The sequence below is a fragment of the Oryx dammah genome, unplaced genomic scaffold (genome assembly GCF_014754425.2).
Source record: "Oryx dammah isolate SB20612 unplaced genomic scaffold, SCBI_Odam_1.1 HiC_scaffold_26, whole genome shotgun sequence".
NCBI classification, from domain to species: Eukaryota; Metazoa; Chordata; class Mammalia; order Artiodactyla; family Bovidae; genus Oryx; species Oryx dammah.
The window spans coordinates 87,245,527-87,265,211 of record NW_024070210.1 but is presented as its reverse complement, the minus strand read 5'-3'; the positions used below and the strand labels follow the sequence as shown (position 1 = coordinate 87,265,211).

At 54.1% G+C, this 19,685-nt stretch overlaps 1 protein-coding gene across 1 annotated transcript in view; it reads left to right on the top strand.

Moving 5' to 3' along the window:
• The first annotated feature begins 1,283 nt into the window (after nt 1-1,283).
• The window catches only part of SMAD6 (SMAD family member 6), a 77,731-nt gene continuing 59,329 nt past the window's right edge, over nt 1,284-19,685 (top strand). Inside the window, exons 1-3 of the mRNA XM_040225803.1 lie at nt 1,284-3,221; nt 11,130-11,186; nt 14,906-14,983. Coding sequence (XP_040081737.1) covers nt 2,405-3,221; nt 11,130-11,186; nt 14,906-14,983 — 952 coding nt within the window. The 5' untranslated portion in view covers nt 1,284-2,404. The remainder of the gene's footprint in view (nt 3,222-11,129; nt 11,187-14,905; nt 14,984-19,685) is intronic.

The window sequence follows — 19,685 nt, the reverse complement described above, 5'->3', positions numbered from 1 at the left end:
CCCAGCGCACACTTAAGTCGGGGCGGCCCCCAGGACTCGCAGTGCGGCTGCCTCACAAGGCCAGCCCCACACGTGGGAACCCACACCAGAACCGCGCCAGCGCCCCCTTCGCCCCCGCGGGGGAATGGCGCCCAGCCTCGGGCCAATGAGAGTAGCGGAATTTATTTCATTCAGTGCTGGGCCGGGCTCTTGCCCGGAAAGGGGCGGGGCGCCACGCCGGGGGCGGTGCCGCCGCGCGCCCGGGAGAGGGCGGCGCCCGCCCCGTGGCCGGGCCAATCGGCGCCGCGCCCGGAGAGGGAGGGGGGACCAAGCCTTTTTTCCCTCCGCGCGGGGCCAATCCCGACTTTACAAGCTTGAACTTTTGCCACCCTCGGACGAGAGAGCGCGCCCGAGGAGGTACCCCGCCGCGCCGGCTCCAGGGGCAAGAGCGGCCTTAACCCTTCCCGCGCCGGGCGGTCCGCTGCTGCCACCGCGCCCCCACCAGCTTGCCCGGGATCAGAAGGGATCTGGCCCCCAACCCACCCCCATTTCCATGGTGAAACGTCGCTGGGGAAATCACGAGCCCTACCCACATCCCTCTTTGTGGTGCAGAGAATAAACTGGAGAAGGAAAGCGGGTGGAGAAGTCACCCAGCCTCGAGGGGGCCCGGACGGCTGGCGGCCCGCCTAGCTCTGAGGGAAAGACTTGGCGACCGAAAGGAGCCCGAGAGAAGACGTTCCCAGCCGCCACCCCACCCTCCGTAACTCCTTACCTCGAGCAAGCCTAGAGTCCCTCTGCGTGAGGTATCCCACGCCACCCGACTGGCCCAGCAGACTACCCCCGACTTTGAGCAGGGGTGTGGAAACCTCGTGCTATCACGTTAGATCCCGCCACCCCAACAAATCAGCCGCCCCCTACTGCCAAAAAACGTAAGCCAGGAAAGCACACACGCACACCCATTTTTATTAGCCTTCCCTGGGATAGGGGTTTGTACCAGTTCTAAAGTGCAACGTGTGGTTAAGTTTGTGCACAAGCCAAGGAGAGGCAAAGCGCCCCGTTTGCGTCCGATTCTCAGTGGGTCCACCAAACTCTCGCGCAGCCAGCCTTCCCGTGGTTTGTGCAACCGTGTGTGTGAGTGTGTGCGCGCGCGCGCGCTCGCATCTGTGCCCGCGGCGCACGCGAGCCAGAGAGCCGGCCGTGGGCGCTGTCAGGCCCTGGGCGGGGGAGGGGGGTGGTGCTGGGGCAAGCGTGGGGCGGGGGCCGGGGCTCGGCCCGCCCCGGGAGCCGGCCCCTTGGAGCCTCGGGCCCTGCAATGGGACGTGTTCTCCTTTAAGAGTTAAGAAACTTGAAACCTTGTTTGCGCAACAATCAGCGCCGCGGAGCCGCCAAAGTGTCTAGACTGGCATATGATGGGAGGCAGCCAATGACTCCGCGGCGCTCCTCCGGGGGCCCTCAGTGTGCGTTTGAGGAGAACAAAAAAGAGAGAGAGAGAGAGCCGAGTGGGGGAGCGAGCGAGGGAGTCGAGCCGAGAGAAAGAGCCGCCGGGCGCTGCCTCGCCAGACCTCGCCGGGACCGCGGGGCCACCGGGAGGCACTTTTTGTGGAGGGGGAGGGGGGCGACCTCTGCAGCCGCAGCGTCCTGGGCGTCCGAATGCGGCGTGGGGCGGGCTATGACCTCTGCCTCGGTGGATTGCATTTTAATTAAGGATTCCCAGCAGCTCTTTGGGATTTTTACAGTTTCCACTCATGTGTTGACACCGCGTTCAGGAGAAATTCGCTCCAAGTGCATCTAGCGCCTGGGACCTGAGACAGAGTTGGCCTTTCGTGCATGCAATTCCAGGGATTTTGGTTTTGTTTGGGGTTCTTTTTCTTTCTTTTCCTTTTTTCCCCCCTTTTCTTTTTGCAGGGAGTAAGAAGGAAGCCGAGGGTATCATCAACAAGCCTGCCTTTCGGATCCTGCAGGAAAAACCCATGTAGTGAAGCGCTTGGGTTTTAAAGGCAGGGCTTTCCAGACACATTTGGGGAGTTCAGCTCGAGTGCTTTGTGCTCATGGACCAGCCGCGCAACTTTTGAAGGCTCGCCGGCCCATGCGGGGTCTTTCTGGCGGCGCGCCGCCTGCAGTCCCTCTAAAGCGCCGGGGCTGGAGTTGCTGAGCCTCCCGGCCGCCGGGGTCCATGTAGCCGCGGGCCGGGCGCGGACTGCGGATCGGCGTGCGCGCGTTCCCCGCCGTCCAGCCCCGGCGAGCTCCCTCATGTTGCAGCCTTGCGGTGCCCCTTCGACGACAGGCTGTGCGCGGTTTGCACGGCGCCCGGCGGCAGAGCTTCATGTGGGGCTGCGGCCCTCGCAGCCGGCGCCTCGCTGAGGAAACGGACCCCCGGTAACCGGAGACCGCCTCCCCCCCCTCCCCCGGCGCCAAAGGATATCGTATGTTCAGGTCTAAACGCTCGGGGCTGGTGCGGCGACTTTGGCGAAGTCGTGTGGTCCCCGACCGGGAGGAAGGCGGCGGCAGCGGCGGCGGCGGTGGCGACGAGGATGGGAGCGTGGGCAGCCAAGCTGAACCGGCCGCGAGGGCACGAGAAGGCGGAGGCTGTGGCCGCCCCGAAGTCCGCCCGGTAGCCCTGCGGCGGCCCCGGGACGCGGTGGGACAGCGAGGCGCCCAAGGCGCTGGGAGACGCCGGCGCTCAGGGGGCCCCCCGAGGCCCATGTCCGAGCCGGGGGCCGGCTCTGGGGGCTCCTCGCTGGACGTGGGGGAGCCGGGAGGCCAGGGCTGGCTGCCCGAAAGCGACTGCGAGACGGTGACCTGCTGTCTCTTCTCGGAGCGGGACGCCGCCGGAGCTCCCCGAGAAGCCGGCGAACCCCTGGTCGGGGCGGCCCAGGAGCCGGAGGGCGGCGGGCGGAGTCGCGAAGCCCGCTCGCGGCTGCTGCTGCTGGAGCAGGAACTCAAGACGGTCACGTACTCGCTGCTGAAGCGGCTCAAGGAGCGCTCGCTGGACACGCTGCTGGAGGCGGTGGAGTCCCGCGGCGGCGTGCCGGGCGGCTGCGTGCTGGTGCCGCGCGCCGACCTCCGCCTGGGCGGCCAGCCCGCGCCGCCGCAGCTGCTGCTCGGACGCCTCTTCCGCTGGCCCGACCTGCAGCACGCCGTGGAGCTCAAGCCCCTGTGCGGCTGCCACAGCTTCGCCGCCGCCGCCGACGGCCCCACCGTGTGCTGCAACCCCTACCACTTCAGCCGGCTCTGCGGGCCAGGTGAGCACGACGCGTCCGGCGGGTCCTCGCGGTTCCCCTCCAGCCACCTTCCGTGGCCTTCTGTCTCCCCTTGACTCTCGGGAGGGAGGGCGAAGCTGCGGGTGTTCCCCCGGGTGCCCCGGAGCGTGGGAGTTCCCAGTGGAGGCGCCTCACCCTGGCAGCAAAACCGGGTAGTGGGTATGTGGGCGCACACATCAAACGGCAGCTTCATCTAAGGCTTCAGCAAACTCAGACTGGCGCCCTGCCGTCCATGGGGTCGCGAAGAGTCGGACACGACTTGGCGACTAAACAAACTCAGAAAGGTGCTCATTGCACTTTGCTCTGTGCGGCTTCAGGGACTTAAGGCAGACCCCAACTTTGTAGACAGTAGGAGAGAAGGGCAGGTCCAGGAGAGGCCAAAGACACCCCCCACCCCCCAGTGCATTTACCCCTAGTCCGAGCCGTGGCCTGAGGCATTTGTGTGCATATGCCTATACCTGTGTTATACTTTGTCGGATCCAAGTAGATGCAAGTTGTAAATTCTGGTGTAGACAGTTCATGGCTGGAGTCAAAGGTTTTCGTAAATGTCCCACTTGTTCCTGTCTATACTTTGGAGCAAAGCTTTGGCAGGGTAGCCTTTCTCAGAGTGAAGACCACCGTCTTGTTCTGATTGTTTCCAGAATCCCTTGGGTGTCAAATGCCATGGCCTTCTGTCATCATCATTCTCAATTCTGTGTCCAGCTTTTCTAGAGAATCAAGAGTCCTGGAGGTGTGTAGCTAGGGAAGGAAGCAGGCTATTTTAGTACCTTTGAGAACCGCTCCCCTTCTTTGTTCTGTTCCTGGGATTTTCTGTACACGTGATCTACCCAGTCCTGCTTACCTGAGCAGGCTCTGTACGCTGGAGCAGAGGTGAGGACAGATGGAGACTCCTGCATCCTCACCCCCTTCCCCTTGCACTACAGGGATCACACATTTTAGCCTGTAGCATTGCCTGGGTGTATGCATCGTAGGTGGCATGGCGGGGGGTTCGGGGTAAGGAGGGGAGAGGGGTGTTCTGCAGGGGTGTTGGGTCTGGGCAGGCCCTGAGTTCTTCCAGTCTGGCCCTTCTGGGGAGAGACAACACCCAGCCTGGGGGCATTTAAGAGGGTCAGATCACACAAGTCTCCTGACTCCCAGTGTGGAAGGGAAGGGCGGGGCTAGAAGCATGGATGTGTCCCAGGTGTCTTGTTTATGTCTGGGGTGGTGGCTGGAGGGGAAGGACGATGCTTCAGCAGTGGTTCCTGAAGAGAGAGCACTGAAGGGGGCTGGGGAGAGGCAGCGTTGATCTGACTGCCTGCTCCTCATATGGTCATTCCAGGCCAGATTCTCAGGGGCTTGGTCAGTCCCTTATCTGTGGCCCACTGCGGGCCTTTTGTGTTCCTTGTTCCTCTCTGACAGCTTCCCCTGAAAGTGGATTTTCCCACTTTTCTTCTCTGACTCCTCCCTGCCTCTGAGGAGTGGGACCTAATTGTGGTGGCTCTGTTCCTGGTCCCTTTTTTTTTTTAGTGGGAGAGAATTTGTGGGGTTCCCTCTGCTCTTTCAGAAGGCCCCACTGGGCATTTTCTTTCTCACCACATCAGTCTGCTAGGGGATATTTGTTGAGCACTTGCCCTGTGCCAGGGACCACGCTGGGTGATGTAGTGGGGAGAGTGGAAATATGAGTAGGATCCATGCCCTCAAGAAACAGAATCTTTGGGTAGGGGTCGGAGGGACAGAGATGGGGGAAGTAGGGCCAGGCTGGGCGTCTGGGGTGTGCATGTAACAGGAGCACCTCTAGGAGCCTTGCAGTATGGGTGGTAAAGGGAGATGAGTGTTGAAGGGGAAGAGGAGGGGCCCTGCTGAGAGTTAAGGTGCCAGGCAAGTTCAGGTGCGTGGGTGGGAGGAGATCGGATGAAGAGATTGGAAACAGGCAGGACCCACCCTGCCCATACTTTTTGGGTAAGTCTTGGTTTGAATTTGGTGAACTTGAGCGGTTTTAAGTTAAAGGGCAAACTGCAGTGGACTGGTTCTGACCCACAGACCTGGTCCTAGGCTCTGTCCTGCCAGTATGACAACTTGATCTTGGAGGGGGAGTAATCTCCCCTCTCTGTCTCCCTGTGGGTCAGTGAGATTGGCTCTAGAAAATTCTTGACATCAAGTTCCAGACTCAGCATTGGCACTTGACTCCTCTCCTTGTCCCAGAAGGAGGCGCTGTTGCAGGGGCTGTGCCTGTTCTCCAGCTTCCTCACTAGCTCAGCGCTGCACCGCCCCCGCCCCCCCCACCGCCCGCCCGCCATTCAAGCCATGCCAGGGGGATTTGGGAGGACTGCTGGTCTGGGACGAGTGTCCTATGGGCACCAGATTGACCCTTTTGCTTCATCCTCTGCCTGATGGCTTAGGCCACCAGAACTGAGAACTGGGGTTCTGGCGGGCGGGAGGTTGGGGGTGTGCAGTGCTCTTTGCTGCCCACCCCACCTCCGCCTCCTGGCCGCCAGCTCGACTCCCTGAGCTGGGCGGGTGCATAGCTGGAGCTCAGCCGTGCGCGTCCTGATAAGGAGACTGCTCCTTCCAGGCCCCTGGGGGAGAGGGCTGGGGCACCGGGGCCAGCAGACAGACTGACAGATCCACACACACAGCAGACACACAGAGAATAGGCTGGAATACTCAGCAGGCCAACTGAGGGACACCCCACTTGCACCCCAGTGCCCCCTAGTAGGGATCCCTAGTGACAGGCGGCCCCCCTCTGGGCAGTGTGACTCCCTGCTGCTCAGAGCAAGCGCTGCTCCATCCTTCAGCTTGCTTTGGGGCATTGGGGCCAGTTTGCTTTGGGCCTCTTTTCTCATCTGTAAAGCAAGGGGGCGAACAGCATCCCTAAGGTCCGATGGGTGGATTCCAGGTTACACAGGCCTGCCCTCTCCCTCATGCTTGTCTCAGAAAGTAAGTGGGGTCCCCCATACCTAGCTCTGCCCTGGGCTTCCTGCTCCCGTGGGACTCAAGCCCTGGCTTTCCCTCCTTCTGGTGTATCTTTCTGTCCCAGGAAAAGCCGGTTCGCTGAGCTTGGTGCCTATGTGGACGGAAATGTGGAGAAATACTTTAATCACAGTTCTAACCTGTGTTTATAGAGCTCCTTTCTCCCGAAAGTATCCATTAACTTTGGAATAAATCTCCTGCTCTTTGCTTCACCACTTTTTTTTTTTTTCTGTAATTATATTCAGTAAATTACTATTATCCAAATTGCGCCAGGGAAAGAGACAGAGCTAGGGAGAGAACTTCTGAACGACTGGAGGAGGCCGCCTAGGAAAACACAGGGTTCCCAGGCCAGGACTGTAGGAATTAGAATGGGCTAGAAAGTTTTCCTTTTATTTGGCCTGGCATTATCCCTTTGAAATGAGATCAATTTCAAGTTGGGCTTCCAAGCCCCCGCCCCGCCCCTCTGGCGGCCCCTCGGCCTGCCCGCCCTGCTCCTCGGAGCTCCTCCTTGGAGGTGAGGAAGGGGTGATAATGTGCAGTTTGCCTCTTGCTGGCGCCAGCCGGCTGCGCTGTTTATCTGGCTGCCGGGGGAATCTGGGCAATTAGGCTCCGCCGGCCTTAAAGCGCCAAGAGCTTCTTTTCGGCTTCTCCCACCCCAGAGCTTGGGGTTGATCCCTCAGGTTCTGGGGGTGGAGGGGACAGGCACCTGGGAGGCCACTCCTCCGGAGGGTGAAAACTGGGAGGCCCAGGAAGGCACGTGAACCTTTCCTAAGAAGATGCTAGGCTGCACAGATGGGGTGGAAGGTAACGTCTCCAGTTGAAACCTTACCAGGCAGTGGGAGAGGCTGTGAACTCTTCTGGCTTTGCAGTTAGGGTCTAGATCCCAAAGGCTCAGTACCCCCTGGGGGCTAACCAGAGGCTTGTCTGGGCTGAGCCGAGCTGACCTGAACTGGGCTGAGTGTTAGCCTTCTGATATGCTCGGCCCCTGGCTGACTGTTCTCACTTCTGAAGGAAGTTGGAGGAGATTCCTGAAGTTAATGTCTGAGGCTGGCTGGCTGCAGAGGCTGGAGTTTCTGATCTTTCTCTCTCTCCCCTCCCCAACTTCCTCCCTCCCTCCCTTCCTCCTGGCCATGATCATTTCTTTCCAAGGGGCCTGTCGAGCCCTAAGAGCGCTCCCCTTGAAGTTTAGAGCACAGAAGTTATTATTCGGAAATCAGCACAAGTTTTCTAAGTACTAAGGTAGCTTCTAAGAGGGGAGTGCTGACAGGAGGCACCTACGGGAGGGCCCGGAGGCACCTTACACTTTCTCTTCAGACCTTCTGTCCCACCTGAGTTCTTGACCTGGGGCTCCCTTTTCCCAGATCCATGTGGGGAGGGTCGATGTGTTGGAGGTGCCAGTGAGAGGTTTGTGTATAGCAGCATTTATTCCCTAAGAACCAAAAGGTGGAAACAATCGAATGTCCATTGGCTCATAGATGGATAAACAAATTGTGGTATAGCCATCCAGTGGAATAGTATTCAGCCATAAATAAGAATGAAGTATGAGAGGACAGCATGGTTGAGCCTGGAAACCAGTATGTTAAATGAAGGGAGCCAGATACAAAAGTCCTCATGTTACAGGAAGCCTTTGGTGTGAAATATCCAGAATAGGCAAACTCATGAGAATAGAAAGTGGATTTGTGGTTGCCTGAGGTTTAGGGATTGGGAGGAATGAATGACTGTGAATGGGGCAGGGTTCCTTTTGGGGTGATGAAAATGTTCTGTAATTAGGTGGTGGTGTTGGTCTCACAACTCTGAATGTACTAAGAACCACTGGATTGTATATTTTAAAAGATTGGATCTTGGGGTATGTGAATGATAACTTTTTTTTTTTTTTATGTAACTTGGTATTGGTCCTGAACTGGCCTCCCTCTTTGTTTAGTTGAAGTAGAATAACATCGGCCTTCCTGTGTGGCTTTGGATGGGCCCTTTACCTGCCTCTACCCAACTTGCCCCATTAGTTAAAAGAAGAAGTTGAGTTGGGGGGAACCTCTGATATTCTAAATCCCGGTGTCTTGAGGGTGGAGTCTCTTTTTTACTTCCCTAGGATGGAAGTTCGGAGAAGGCAATGGCAACCCATTCCAGTACTCTTGCCTGGAAAATCCCATGGACGAAGGAACCTGGTGGGCTGCCGTCTATGGGGTCGCACAGAGTCGGACACGACTGAAGCGCCTTAGCAGGATGGAAGTTAGTGATGTGCTTCCAGTCTCTGTGCAGATGGTTTTGCTAGAATGGAGGAGGGTGGGGGTGCTGGTAAAGTCCCTCCTAAAAGCTTTGCAATTCCCAGGTCTGTGGACTTGCTTTTTGCCTCACTCATGTGTTAGATGCCCCCAGCTCAGGTGTGTCTGTGGGTGATGAGTATCGTAACTCAAGGCCTAAGTGGCTTCCGTGAGGGGGATCTTCTTGAGCCCCTCTTCCCCTTTCCAGGTCCCAGGTTACAGCCACTGGAAGAGATGCTGGGGTTGATTACAGTGGCTTGACTCCAGCCAACACAGCCCATCGCTGCCAGATTTCACTTTTGGGGACAGATCTGGGGGCAGATGTCCAGACTTCCTGACCACGTGTATCCTGGGCCTCAGCCAATCAGATGTTTGCAAGAGGAACCCTGACACAGGAGTCGGAGGCCTTCTGATAAGTGGGTGGGTGGTAGTGGGAAGAGTATGAGGCTGGGGGTCAGGAAACTTGGCCTCTGGTTCTGCCTCTACACCAGCTCCCTGTCAGACTCTGAGGGAGTCACTTCCACTATTCAGGCCTCAGCCTTCTCCTCTGTACAATGGAGCACTGGCTTCAATTCTCTTTCCCCATGGGTCTCTAGCCCTTCCTGTGTTTTGCCTCTTGTTCTGAGAGTCTAGTCCTTACTTGAGTCTGGTCTTTAGCTCTTCCAAGGTTGGTGGATAAGGGGGCTCCTACTGAAGGAAGCAGTTCCCCTCCTTGAGTCTTGTGTGAGGTCTCTCTTGGGTGACCCTTTTGGCCCTGTATGTCCTCTTTCTCCCTCCAGCTTTACCATTAACCTTATCACTGTTGTCTTTGTCCACATTATACTGAATGCTTTCTGTGCATGGGATGTACCAGACCCAGCTGGGATGAAGGAGTGGAAGACTGAATGCTCCTTTTTTTTTTTTTTTTTAATCTTTTATGAATTTGTTACACTATTGTTTCTCTCTTATGTTTTGGTGTTTTGGCCACGAGGCATGTGGGATCTTAGCTACCCAACCAAGAATTGACCCTACGCCCCTCTGCATCGGAAGGTGAAGTCTTAACCACTGGACTGCCAAGGAAGTCCCAACAGGGTGCTTCTTGATTGCCTGTCTCATTGGCGGGTAGAGTAGAGGCAGGCCTGGGCTCTGATCCCAGCTCCACTGTGATTGGCTGGGGAGGCACTGGAAAAGTCAGTTTTCTCATCTGTGAAATGGGGATGATAATGGTCGTCTTCTTTATTTTTGAGAAAGGATGAAATGAAAGTAGGCGCCCAATGAGCATGATTAATTAACCACTCTGTACCTAAGGTCCAAAGGAATGAAATACAGTGAATGAAATGGAAAGGCCCCAGCGCAGAGAGACACAGGGTAGGCATTCAGCAAATGTTTGCTTCGCTCCCAGTGGCTAATCCATGATTCAGTTTCCTTCTCCCCAATCCAGTCCACAAAAGATTCCCTGTTTCTAGACTTTGTTGAAGTCATTTCTAGCTGGAAAAGCCGGGTTGGAGAAGAGGTAAAGCTGCCTGCTCCTACAACTAATTGTGCCTTATTATAATTGCAAAAAACACTTATTACCCCTTGTGTCATTCCTGATACCTGCCTAATAATAGTTATTACTGCTTTACTACCACTGAGAGTTTGTTTTAGTTTGCGATTTGATGGTGTTTAGTTTCATTTACAGAAAATGAAGGGTCATTTCATGCATGCAAATTGTTACTTAGTTTAGCAAATTGTTACTTCCCAGAAAGCAAGAGGCTAAGGAATTCTTCTGAAGACAAAGTATATGTTTTTAAGGACAAGTATTTTAGGCAAATGAAAGGAAACCCAAAGAAAAATGCCATAGACAATAAGGAATCACACAGGGTCTGAGGTGGGCAGCCACGGAGGTTGCGTTCTGCCCCTTCTCTTTACGGAGGGGGAGACTGAGGCCGAGAACCAGCGGTGACTGGGGTATGGTCTCCCATCTGGGGAGCTGGGTTTGGTTTTTTCGGTCCTAACCAGTCATGCCCGTCTCGCCCTGAAGGACCTTTGCTCTAGTGTAGCTTGTTTGTAAGTGAGTGTCTGTGTCTCTGTGGGCCTCTGCCCTCACTCAGTTTTGGTAGAGTTACCACACTTAGCAAAGAAAAACACAGAATGCCCAGTTAAATTTGAATTTTAGGTAAACAACATGTAATATTTTAGCATAAGTATGTCCCAGATATTGCAAGGGGCATACTTATACTCAAAGTGTATCCATTGTATATCCAAAATTCAAATGTAACTGCGCATCCTAGCTCTTACTTTACCTGTACCCACGTTTCTCTCATTATAATAATAATAGCTGCTGTTTGTCTAGATATTTTTCTGCAGTTCCAAGAATTGTCTTGAGCATTTTATGTACTTTATTTGCTTTTGTCTTCCTGGCAAACCTAGGGAGTCTCTCTGATTATTTTCCCCATTTTAGAGCTGAGGAAACAGGCTCAGAGAAGTAAGGTAGCTTGCCAGCTGTCACACAGCCAAAGGAGATAGAGCAGGGATTGAGCCCAGGTTTGTGGCCTAAGACTGTGGCTTTCCCTATGCTGTTCCAGGGGATTTGGGCAGCAGAGGTGCTGATTTCCTGGGAGCTGGGTTTATTATTTGAGGAAATCAATCATCAAAAACATGTAGAACCCCTCTGTGTGAACTTTTTCATCCCAGCAGTGACACATTGACTCCTGTCTTCCAGAATCACCGCCACCCCCCTACTCTCGGCTGTCTCCTCGCGACGAGTACAAGCCACTGGGTAAGTGTGTCCTCCTTCTGACCCTTGGGGAGGTGTGTCCATCCCAGGCTCCCCCAGGGCCCCACCTCAGTGCTGAAGAGCCTGAGAGAGCAAGGGGAGGAAGGGATCCCCAGCCTGGTTGCCTTTGAAATGGGGTGGGTGAAGTTTTACAAACACACTCCCAGTTGGGTCAGAGCCGACCCAGCCTCTGCAGTGGGCTATTTACATCTAGAAATTCCTCGCTCATCATTAACCTCTCTGTGACCTTTAAACATGAGCCTGTGGGAGATGAATGGGTTTTGACTTCAGCATGTCGTTGGAGGTGGGTTAGGGTTTCTGTCTCTTTTCCTCTCCTTCCCTCCCAGCCTTAGGTGGTTCTCCTTTGATGTGTATTAATTAGCACCATGACAGATAGGCTGAGCATGAAGTCACTGTCGAAAGGAGCTGTATGTGTCATTCCCCACCCCCACCCCCACCTTTATTAAGCCAAGAAATTCACCTGGGCAGAAAGAACAGTTGAAAAGTTTAGAAAGCAAGTGTCTTGGTACCCTCAAGCATGGAGGGTACCCCTCAGTGGTAATGTCATTGTTGACAGGTCCCATTCAGAGGTAGGACGTGTTTTCTGTAAAGCCTTGGGGCTGAATGCTTAGCCCGTATGCTGGGGTAGATGCATATGGTTTTAAAAGTAGAGATGGCTTGTTTTCTGGCCCTCCTGGTTCCTCCAGTGGAGAATCCCTGTGTTGGGGTGAGTGAGTATCGCCTTAATAGCACCAGGAGAGCGACTTGGTGACCCAGGCAGCTCCCATGAGACCTGAGCTTTAAAAGTCAGATGGCGTGGCAGTGATGCTAAAACATTCCACCAGTGACCACAAAAAGTGGGTTTTGTTTTGTTTTTGGTAAAGGCCTCTTCCCGGTAGTGTGTGTCAGCACCATCTGGGAGGTCACTCCTGAGTGTCATAAACTTGCAGGCATCCAGTCCAGTTTTCCTTCCAGGCCCACCACTGCGGAGACAGGAGTGCCCACTGGTTCCCTCTGGGAGTTGGTCCTCCTCCGTCTAGGACGACAGAGGCTGTCCCAGGATGGGGTATGAGTCAGTGCCTTAACGGTGGCAACTTCCTCATTGCTTTTCCTGAAGTATGGTCATCTCGTGGATGGAGGAGCTTGATTTAGTTCTCTGAGGAACTGGAAAGGTCGTCTGGGGGTACCCTGTCACTTGAAGGCTGCCCAGCTGATAAGCAGTGGGGCTGAGGCAGAAACCCATAGTAGCCCCTGTTCAGCTCAGCGGTACCCCACCCTTCCTTCCCAGGCCTGTCTCAGCATTTTCTGAGTTAACATAATTGTATTAGTTGCTTAGACGATCCCTAATTCAAAAAGATGGGGGAAAAGAAAAACCAAAACCCTCAAATGTTCTTAGTAAATGTAGCACCTGAGTTTGAGTGTCGAGGATCATTGCCCTGAGGAATTGTGGGTTAGCTGGTGATAAAGCCACAAAAAATCAGGACCCTGTCCCACGAGGTAGAGTGACCATTTGAAGATGAACAAGTGTCCCTGTTATTTTACAAATGGGACCACTGAGATGGAGAAAGAGGAAGTGACGTTTGCTGGTACTCAGGAGTTAGAAGACGACAGCCCACCATTTGTTTTTGTTTGTGGCTCATGAGCCGAGAATGGTTTTTGCTTTTTAAAATGGTTTTTTAAAAAAATACAAAAAAACCCAAACAAACCCACCCAAAGCAGAAGACTCTTGTGGCATGTGAAAGCCATGTGAAATTCACATTTCAGCATCCCTGACGGTGTTCTGCTGGAAGCCGGCTGTGTTGCCTGTGGCTGCTGCCGCAGGACCACAGCAGAGGTGGAGAGTTTCAGTAGAGAGTTTCACAAAGCTGAAAATACTCACTTTGGGCCCCTGGCAGGCAAAGCTGATGACCCCTGATTTTACTAAGAGTGGAGGGTGGGACTCGAACCCTGGGCTCCAGCTTCCAAATGGGGTTCCTCCCTGGGACTTGAGCAGTGACCGAGGTGGGGAGTGTTCTTTTCCTACAACGGCCTTGGAGGGCCTCACTAGAAGCACCAGATGCGAGGGGTTGGAGAGTGCATGGCAGGGACTTGTAGCTGCAAGGGATGGAAAACACCCATCACCCAACCCCTGGGAAGTTCACAAAGCTGGCTGTGTTGGCTCCACAGCATTTGATGAAGAAACAGGGTTCAGCCTGGGATGTTACTGCTTCAGACAAGAAGTGGCAACAAGACTTGGGGCTTGAACACTTTGGGAAGATTAGGTATGAAAAGCAAAATTCTTTTACGAGGTTCCTACTTAGGCATTGAGGTTATTGTCTTTTTTTAAAAGAGATTTTCCATCTGTCCCTATTTTCCTCCAAACCTGTTTGACCAGCAGATAACTTTCTCAGGCCCTGGTAAATAGTCTGAGTTATTTTTTGTATTATTTTCTTTTCCTTGCATTGTTAGTTTTTCATAAACAAAAAGTCAGTTCACTTCTAAGCTGCTGTGATCACATGAAACCGAAAAACAAAATAAAACCCAGAACACCCAGTCAGCATCTGGCAAGTGGGAAAAGAAAAAGGAAAAAAAAAATAGAGAAAGGCCAAATTGGTTAATGTTTCATCTTCCCGCTCCCCAAGCCATGTGGTAAAAGGAAAAAAATTCCTACAGGATCGAATGGAATTCTAGCTCGCAAGGGCCTAGGCTAACGGTTTTTGTCTCAGGGTTTCCCCAGCTTGGAGTGGCTCTCCTGAGCCAGTGGGACCAGCTGAGCCATACTGTGCTGGGTGGGAAGATGAAAGATGCTACAGGCCTTCCAGGAAGAGCACGTCTTCTGACTCCTGGACAGACCTGTCCCTTAACAGGGACAACACCCCGTTGCTGGTGGCAGAGGCACAGGCCCAGGAAAAACTTCCCAAGTCAGCCTGTCCTGAAAGGCACCGGCTTGTCCCACTAGCAGCTCAGTGTTCAGGAGAAAACTTGTGCAAAAGAATTTCCCATCTCCCCTCTAAGTTGCACTGCAGATAGAGGAAACAAATAGTGTGTGCCGTATGAGGTACTTAAAACTACTTAAACAACAAATGAATGCCGTGAAAAAAGGAAAAAAACAGTCCAGACGTTGAAAGTTCCTCTGGGAGCAGGTTTGGATGTGAGAGAGTGGGGGAAGGGAGAGAGAAAACAGTTAATCTGGGAGCAAACGCTTGAGCCCTTAATTAGAGGGGTGTAAGCGGGACAGAGTGAGGATGGCTGGTAACTTGTTAAAACAGAGTTTCCCCAGCTCCAGCAGGAGGAAGGAAGGAAGGAAGGAAGGAAGGAAGCAAGAAGGAACAGCTTCAAGAATTTTAATGGTTGTAATTAAGTACAGCAGCTATGAATTGTTTAGGGGCTTAATTTAACCTTACCCAAGGAGGCTCCAAGTTACTACTTGCTTGGTCCCCTGAACTTGGGTTATTTCTGTGGTCAGAGCAATTGAAACTTTTTCAGGTGCCAGAGCTGCAGCAGTCAGCATTTTCCAGAAGAGTTCCAGGGTTGGCCGGCCTGGTCTCGTGCGATCGTGGGACGGGGAGTGGCAGCAGAAAGTTGTGAGGCACAGGCTGCCCTTTGCAAGCATCCGCATGCCCACATGTGCACGCGCATGCGTGCGTGCACACACGCACACACACACACTCGCATGCATGCTTGAGAAATAAGAGAGGAAACCCCGACAGCCAACTAAGTTCTCTTTCTCTTCCCTCCTGCAGATCTATCTGATTCCACATTGTCTTACACTGAAACAGAGGCCACCAACTCCCTCATCACAGCTCCGGGTGAATTCTCAGGTTGGCATTTCTTTTTTCCTTGCATGTTACTGTTGTGTTGAATTTACAGAAGGGGGTCCGGTGGCAGGGGCCCGATGGAGGTCTTGTTGTTGTCCCTCTGCCTTTTCTTTTCCCTGGGCCTCCTACCCCTCAAGGAGAAGACTACCAATGTCTTCATCACTGGTGTTCTTGGGGTGAAGAACAGTCTGTATGAATGGGGCCTACGGGTGAGAACCTGTCCAGTGTCTGGCAATCCATGCTTTAACTAGTTGTCTGTTGTGGAAATGATGAAAACCCAGCCCAACTCTCCATCCCAGTTTTAAAGGGATCCTTTCCCCCAGCTGCCGAGAGGCAGCAAAATGGATGTGTTTGTTTTCATTGTCTTTATAGGTTTCTCTTATCCCCGCCTCTAGGGAAGGACTGATGTGAAGGATCAGAAGAGGGGGAAATGGAGTGGGTAGAACATTCATGAAGTCTGACCAGTGAGGAGTTTTCCAGAGGTTGTGGTTTCCATGTCTCTCTCTGGGCAGTGGATGCTGGGCTAGGAAGCAGAGAGAACTCTGGTGTAGAGCCTCCTCCCACCCCCAGCATTTAGGTGTTGGCCATAGGGCCTTTCCCATTCTGGGAAAGACGTAGATCAAGCTTTCCTTGAGAGATGACAGGTTAGTGGTGAGCCAGGGGTTTCAAGGGCCAGGAGGGACTCAGGTGTCGAGGTCTGTGGGGCCCTTTGGGAGCAGGGTGTGTAGGGGGCACTGTGAGGACAGCTAGGGCTCATGGCCTGGCTCTGCGGCATTGAGTGACAGCTTATTGGGCTGGAGATGCTTCCAGAGCGGGCATGGCTGGATCTCTGCAAGAAGGCCTCTGTCTGCATCTGAACCATCCTTCCCTGACCCCACCCCCATGTCATAATGGCAACAACAGTCATCGTAGCTATTTATTGAGTGTTTACTTTGGGCCACATCCTGTACTCAGGCCCTTTTATGATCATCGACTCATAACAGTAGGAAAGTGACTTGCCCAGGTCACATAGGAGCAGAGCCATCTGCCACCATGCCTCTGTGCTCCTGACCACGGCTCTGTGCCCCACTTCTCCATAAAGACTGGATGTACCTCCAATGAACGCATTTCACGGACTTCTGTCATTTCTTAGGTACTCTCTCCTTGACTTAAGGGTGTCTTGATGTTGGCTGCTCAGGGCTGCCTGCTCAGTGCCTATGTCCAGAGCCCTTCCCCGTCCATTCCATGTTCTGTCACAACCTCAGGCGAGCACAAGAGTGTGTCTATTTGGAAGACAGGGAAACTAGAAGCCAGAGCAGGAGGTGACTTGCCCATGGGCACGGTGGGGCCCATGACACAGCTGGTACTGCGGCCCAGGTCTTCTGGGCCCCACTTGCCTTCTGGTCTCTGGTGGCCCCTCTGACTGGGCCGCTTTGTTTTCCCCCTGCCTTTTGACCCTACTTCTTAAAATGTCTTGCCCTGAAAAACCTAACTAGAGCAGCACAAGACGTTGTTGTTTTAATCTCTTCTTTTCCCTCTCTGCCTATGTGGAGGGAAGCCACATGTGAATATAAGGCAAGAGGCTTTACTCCTGAATACATGATTCCATGTCTGTGCCAACCATCAGAGTGTATTTAATTTGGATGGATTGCACTGGCGTCAGTTGCACGGTCGGATGGATAGTTTTTCAGCATCCCTTCCCCTTGTTAATGGTGGAAGCTGCTGTGTGTGGAGGTGCCTTACGGGTTCATGGCATGTTCGCAGACGTCGTCTCTCTTGATCGCTGTCATCCCAGAGCTGGCCTGGTGTGCGGCTCAGGCTGGAAGGGAGCAGAGCCCAGAGAACCTGCTGGAGGCCCCTTCTTTACCTGGTTCCCAGGAGGGAGCACCCTCTGGAGGCTGGGAGGTCTCTGGAGACCCTGCGGCCGTTAGATCTGGCTACCTTGGGGCCCAGTGGGCCCGTGTTTGGGATTCCCAGTCAGTTATCCCAGAGTGGTCTTTCGTTCTGACTGGTGGGATAGCACCGATGCCCTTTACTGTGGATGAGGATCACGTGGCTCTCATGAGCAAATCTGGCACCCAGCGCCTTGGGATTCTTAGGGGCTGAAGGAACTGGGGAGGATGTTTGGGATTTCCTGTTGAGGGGTGATTGGTCTGAGTCGCGGGTGGTCTCAGTAGGCGAGTAGAGCGTCCCCTCCAGTGCAACCATCCAAGCCCGCCTCAGGGATGGCACAGGTCTCCTCCCACTTGGGGGACTCCCAGTTCAGCTTTCCCAGCTTACTCGTGCCGTGGGGATCCCAGGACCAATGGGGTTGGCACTGCCCCTGCATGCTAGGAGCACTCAGAGTTGGGGCTGTGGGTGGCTGTCACCCTGGAGGACAGGCTCAGGCAGGGAGGCCCTGCAGGATGAGGAGAAGGCCCAGAGAGGTCTCAGTGGATGGTAAAACAAGACTCATCCTGTAAAGATGGATGGTGCATGAGGGCAGGGCAGGAGGGGAGGTGGGAAAGGTGAGGGCTCCGAGTGGGTAGAATGTGTTGGGCCAGGCCCGTGACACTCAAGGACAGGTGATAAGGATGCTGATGCTGACCTTTATTTATTTAACATTTGACGTTCGCAGTTAGCACTTTGCTAACTGCTGGTTGTTCTCCATCTCATTGACTCATTACCACAACCCAGTGACACAGATGTGATTCCCCCCGTTTCCTAGGTGAGGACACTGAGGCTCATTGCCAGGCCACTGCCCCAAATTCCCAAATGAAGGTGGCAGGCTTGGGATGGGAGGCTGAGCCATGTGACTGCCCAGCTCACGCATCGTGTAGGGCCCACCCAGCTTCCCCCGGCAGCGATCCCCATCCTCCTCCCCCAGCCACACCTGGCCAGGTAGAGTGAGCCATCTGGGGTCAGCCTGTCCTGATTGAAGCACCAGGGACAGGGCTGGGGCCTGGCAAGAGGCACCTCCCTACCGGGTGAATCTTGCCAACCACCCAGAGACCAGCTCAGCCACCACTCCACTCCCCTCTGTCTCCCTGCATCCCAGGGGGCGCCGCTGTCCCTGAGAGCCTGGCCTCTCTCGGCATCCTGGGACCATGGTCGCTGGAGCAGGGTGTCTGCAGCCCGGGCCGGAGACCGCCCTTGTTTGCACAATGACAATGCCAGCACCCGGCCCGAGGCTGGCTATTTTTATCCAGCTCCAAGGTCTCTCTGCTTCACTTTCCTGTCCTGTTGTTGAGGCCGCATTAGGGGGAACAGGGTGGGGGTTTTGAGGCGCAGTCATAGCTGGGGCAGTTGAGGACACATCGGTGGGCGTTGTGGAGGCAGCAGGACACACGTCTGTGTTGGCTCAGCCTTCTGCTGAATGCTTGACACTCTCTCATCTGATCTGTACGTCACTTCCCCATGTTGATACATGATCCACACCATCGACAACTGAAGCTCATGGGGGCAGGTGACTTCATCAAGATCACCCTAAGGGGCCAGAATGTGGAGCTGCCACTGAGTAAAGGACCGCTACACCTGGAGTCTTCAGTGGGATTTAGGAAAACCTGAAAGCCTAGAAGTCCCTCCTGGCATGCCTTCTGGTCCTTGACACTCTGGCTTCCTTGCCTGACTGCTGCCCCTTGACTGCCTGAAGCCCCCTCAGGTCATCCTCCTCCTTTCTACAACATCTCCACCCCTCTCCCATTCCCTTGATTTTGATTTAGTTTGGGGAGGAAAGCAAGATTCGCTTTAGTTAAATTCAGACTAAAGTGTGAGTGGCTGGTAGGCAACTCTTTTTGGCAACTGAAAGGCAAGATATGCGATAATTCAAAGAAATTGTAGGATGAAGGGCCGCATGGGAATGACCATTCTGAGGGCTGGGTTCTCTGGGCTCTAGGTTAGAAGCACAGAATGAGCAAGACATAAGGAGCTTTTTTGCCCTTGATGAGGAGGGGCAGCCAGGCCAGACTCAGTGTTGGGTGCTGAGTGAGCTCTGGGCATTGACCAAGGCTCGAGGTGATGCGCTGCTTTAGAAGCCAGGCCTGCCTGACTCCAGTGCTTGGGGGCTGGGGTGTGGAGCACTGGCTCTGCAGGAACCAGTGACTCCCCTCTAGAACAGAATATCCCATTCTAGTGCCTACTGGATAACTGTTCAGGTGCTCTATTAAGCACCCACTATATGTGAGTCATAGTGTGAGCTGCCTGTCATGGGCACCAGGCAGACCTTTGTCTGGTACCTGACTCTGTGTACCAGCATCTCATCCTGTGGAGTGTGCTGGTTTCTTTAGAGCTGCATCAGTGAGGATGAGCCTCTCATTTGGAAGAGAAGGCCCGGGAAGGAAGAGAGCTATGTAGGACAGTGTGGAGAGCTGGAGGTTTAGCTGGATGTGGATGTCTTTCCTCCACCAGTCAGACTGAAAGCGCCTCAGGGGCACAGATCATTCTCTAGGACGTGTGCATTCTGCAGATTGGCAGAACAGAGGCTGCATGTTCTGGACACAAAGGCTCAGAAAGGTCAGGAGAGTGGCTGAGGGCCACAAGGCAAGCATACAGCAGGTGGAGCCAGGTCACAACTCAGACAGGTCCATGCTGCCCGCCTACCTGCCTCCTTTCCTGTCGTCGGTCCCCGAGGAGGTTCCCCTCTGCGGTTGGTGCTGTATGATATGGGTCAGTGCCTACAGAGGTCAGGAGGGGAGTGAGTGAACGCAGTGTTGAGTCCTGCTGCTGTTTCTGGGCTCAAGCATGCTCG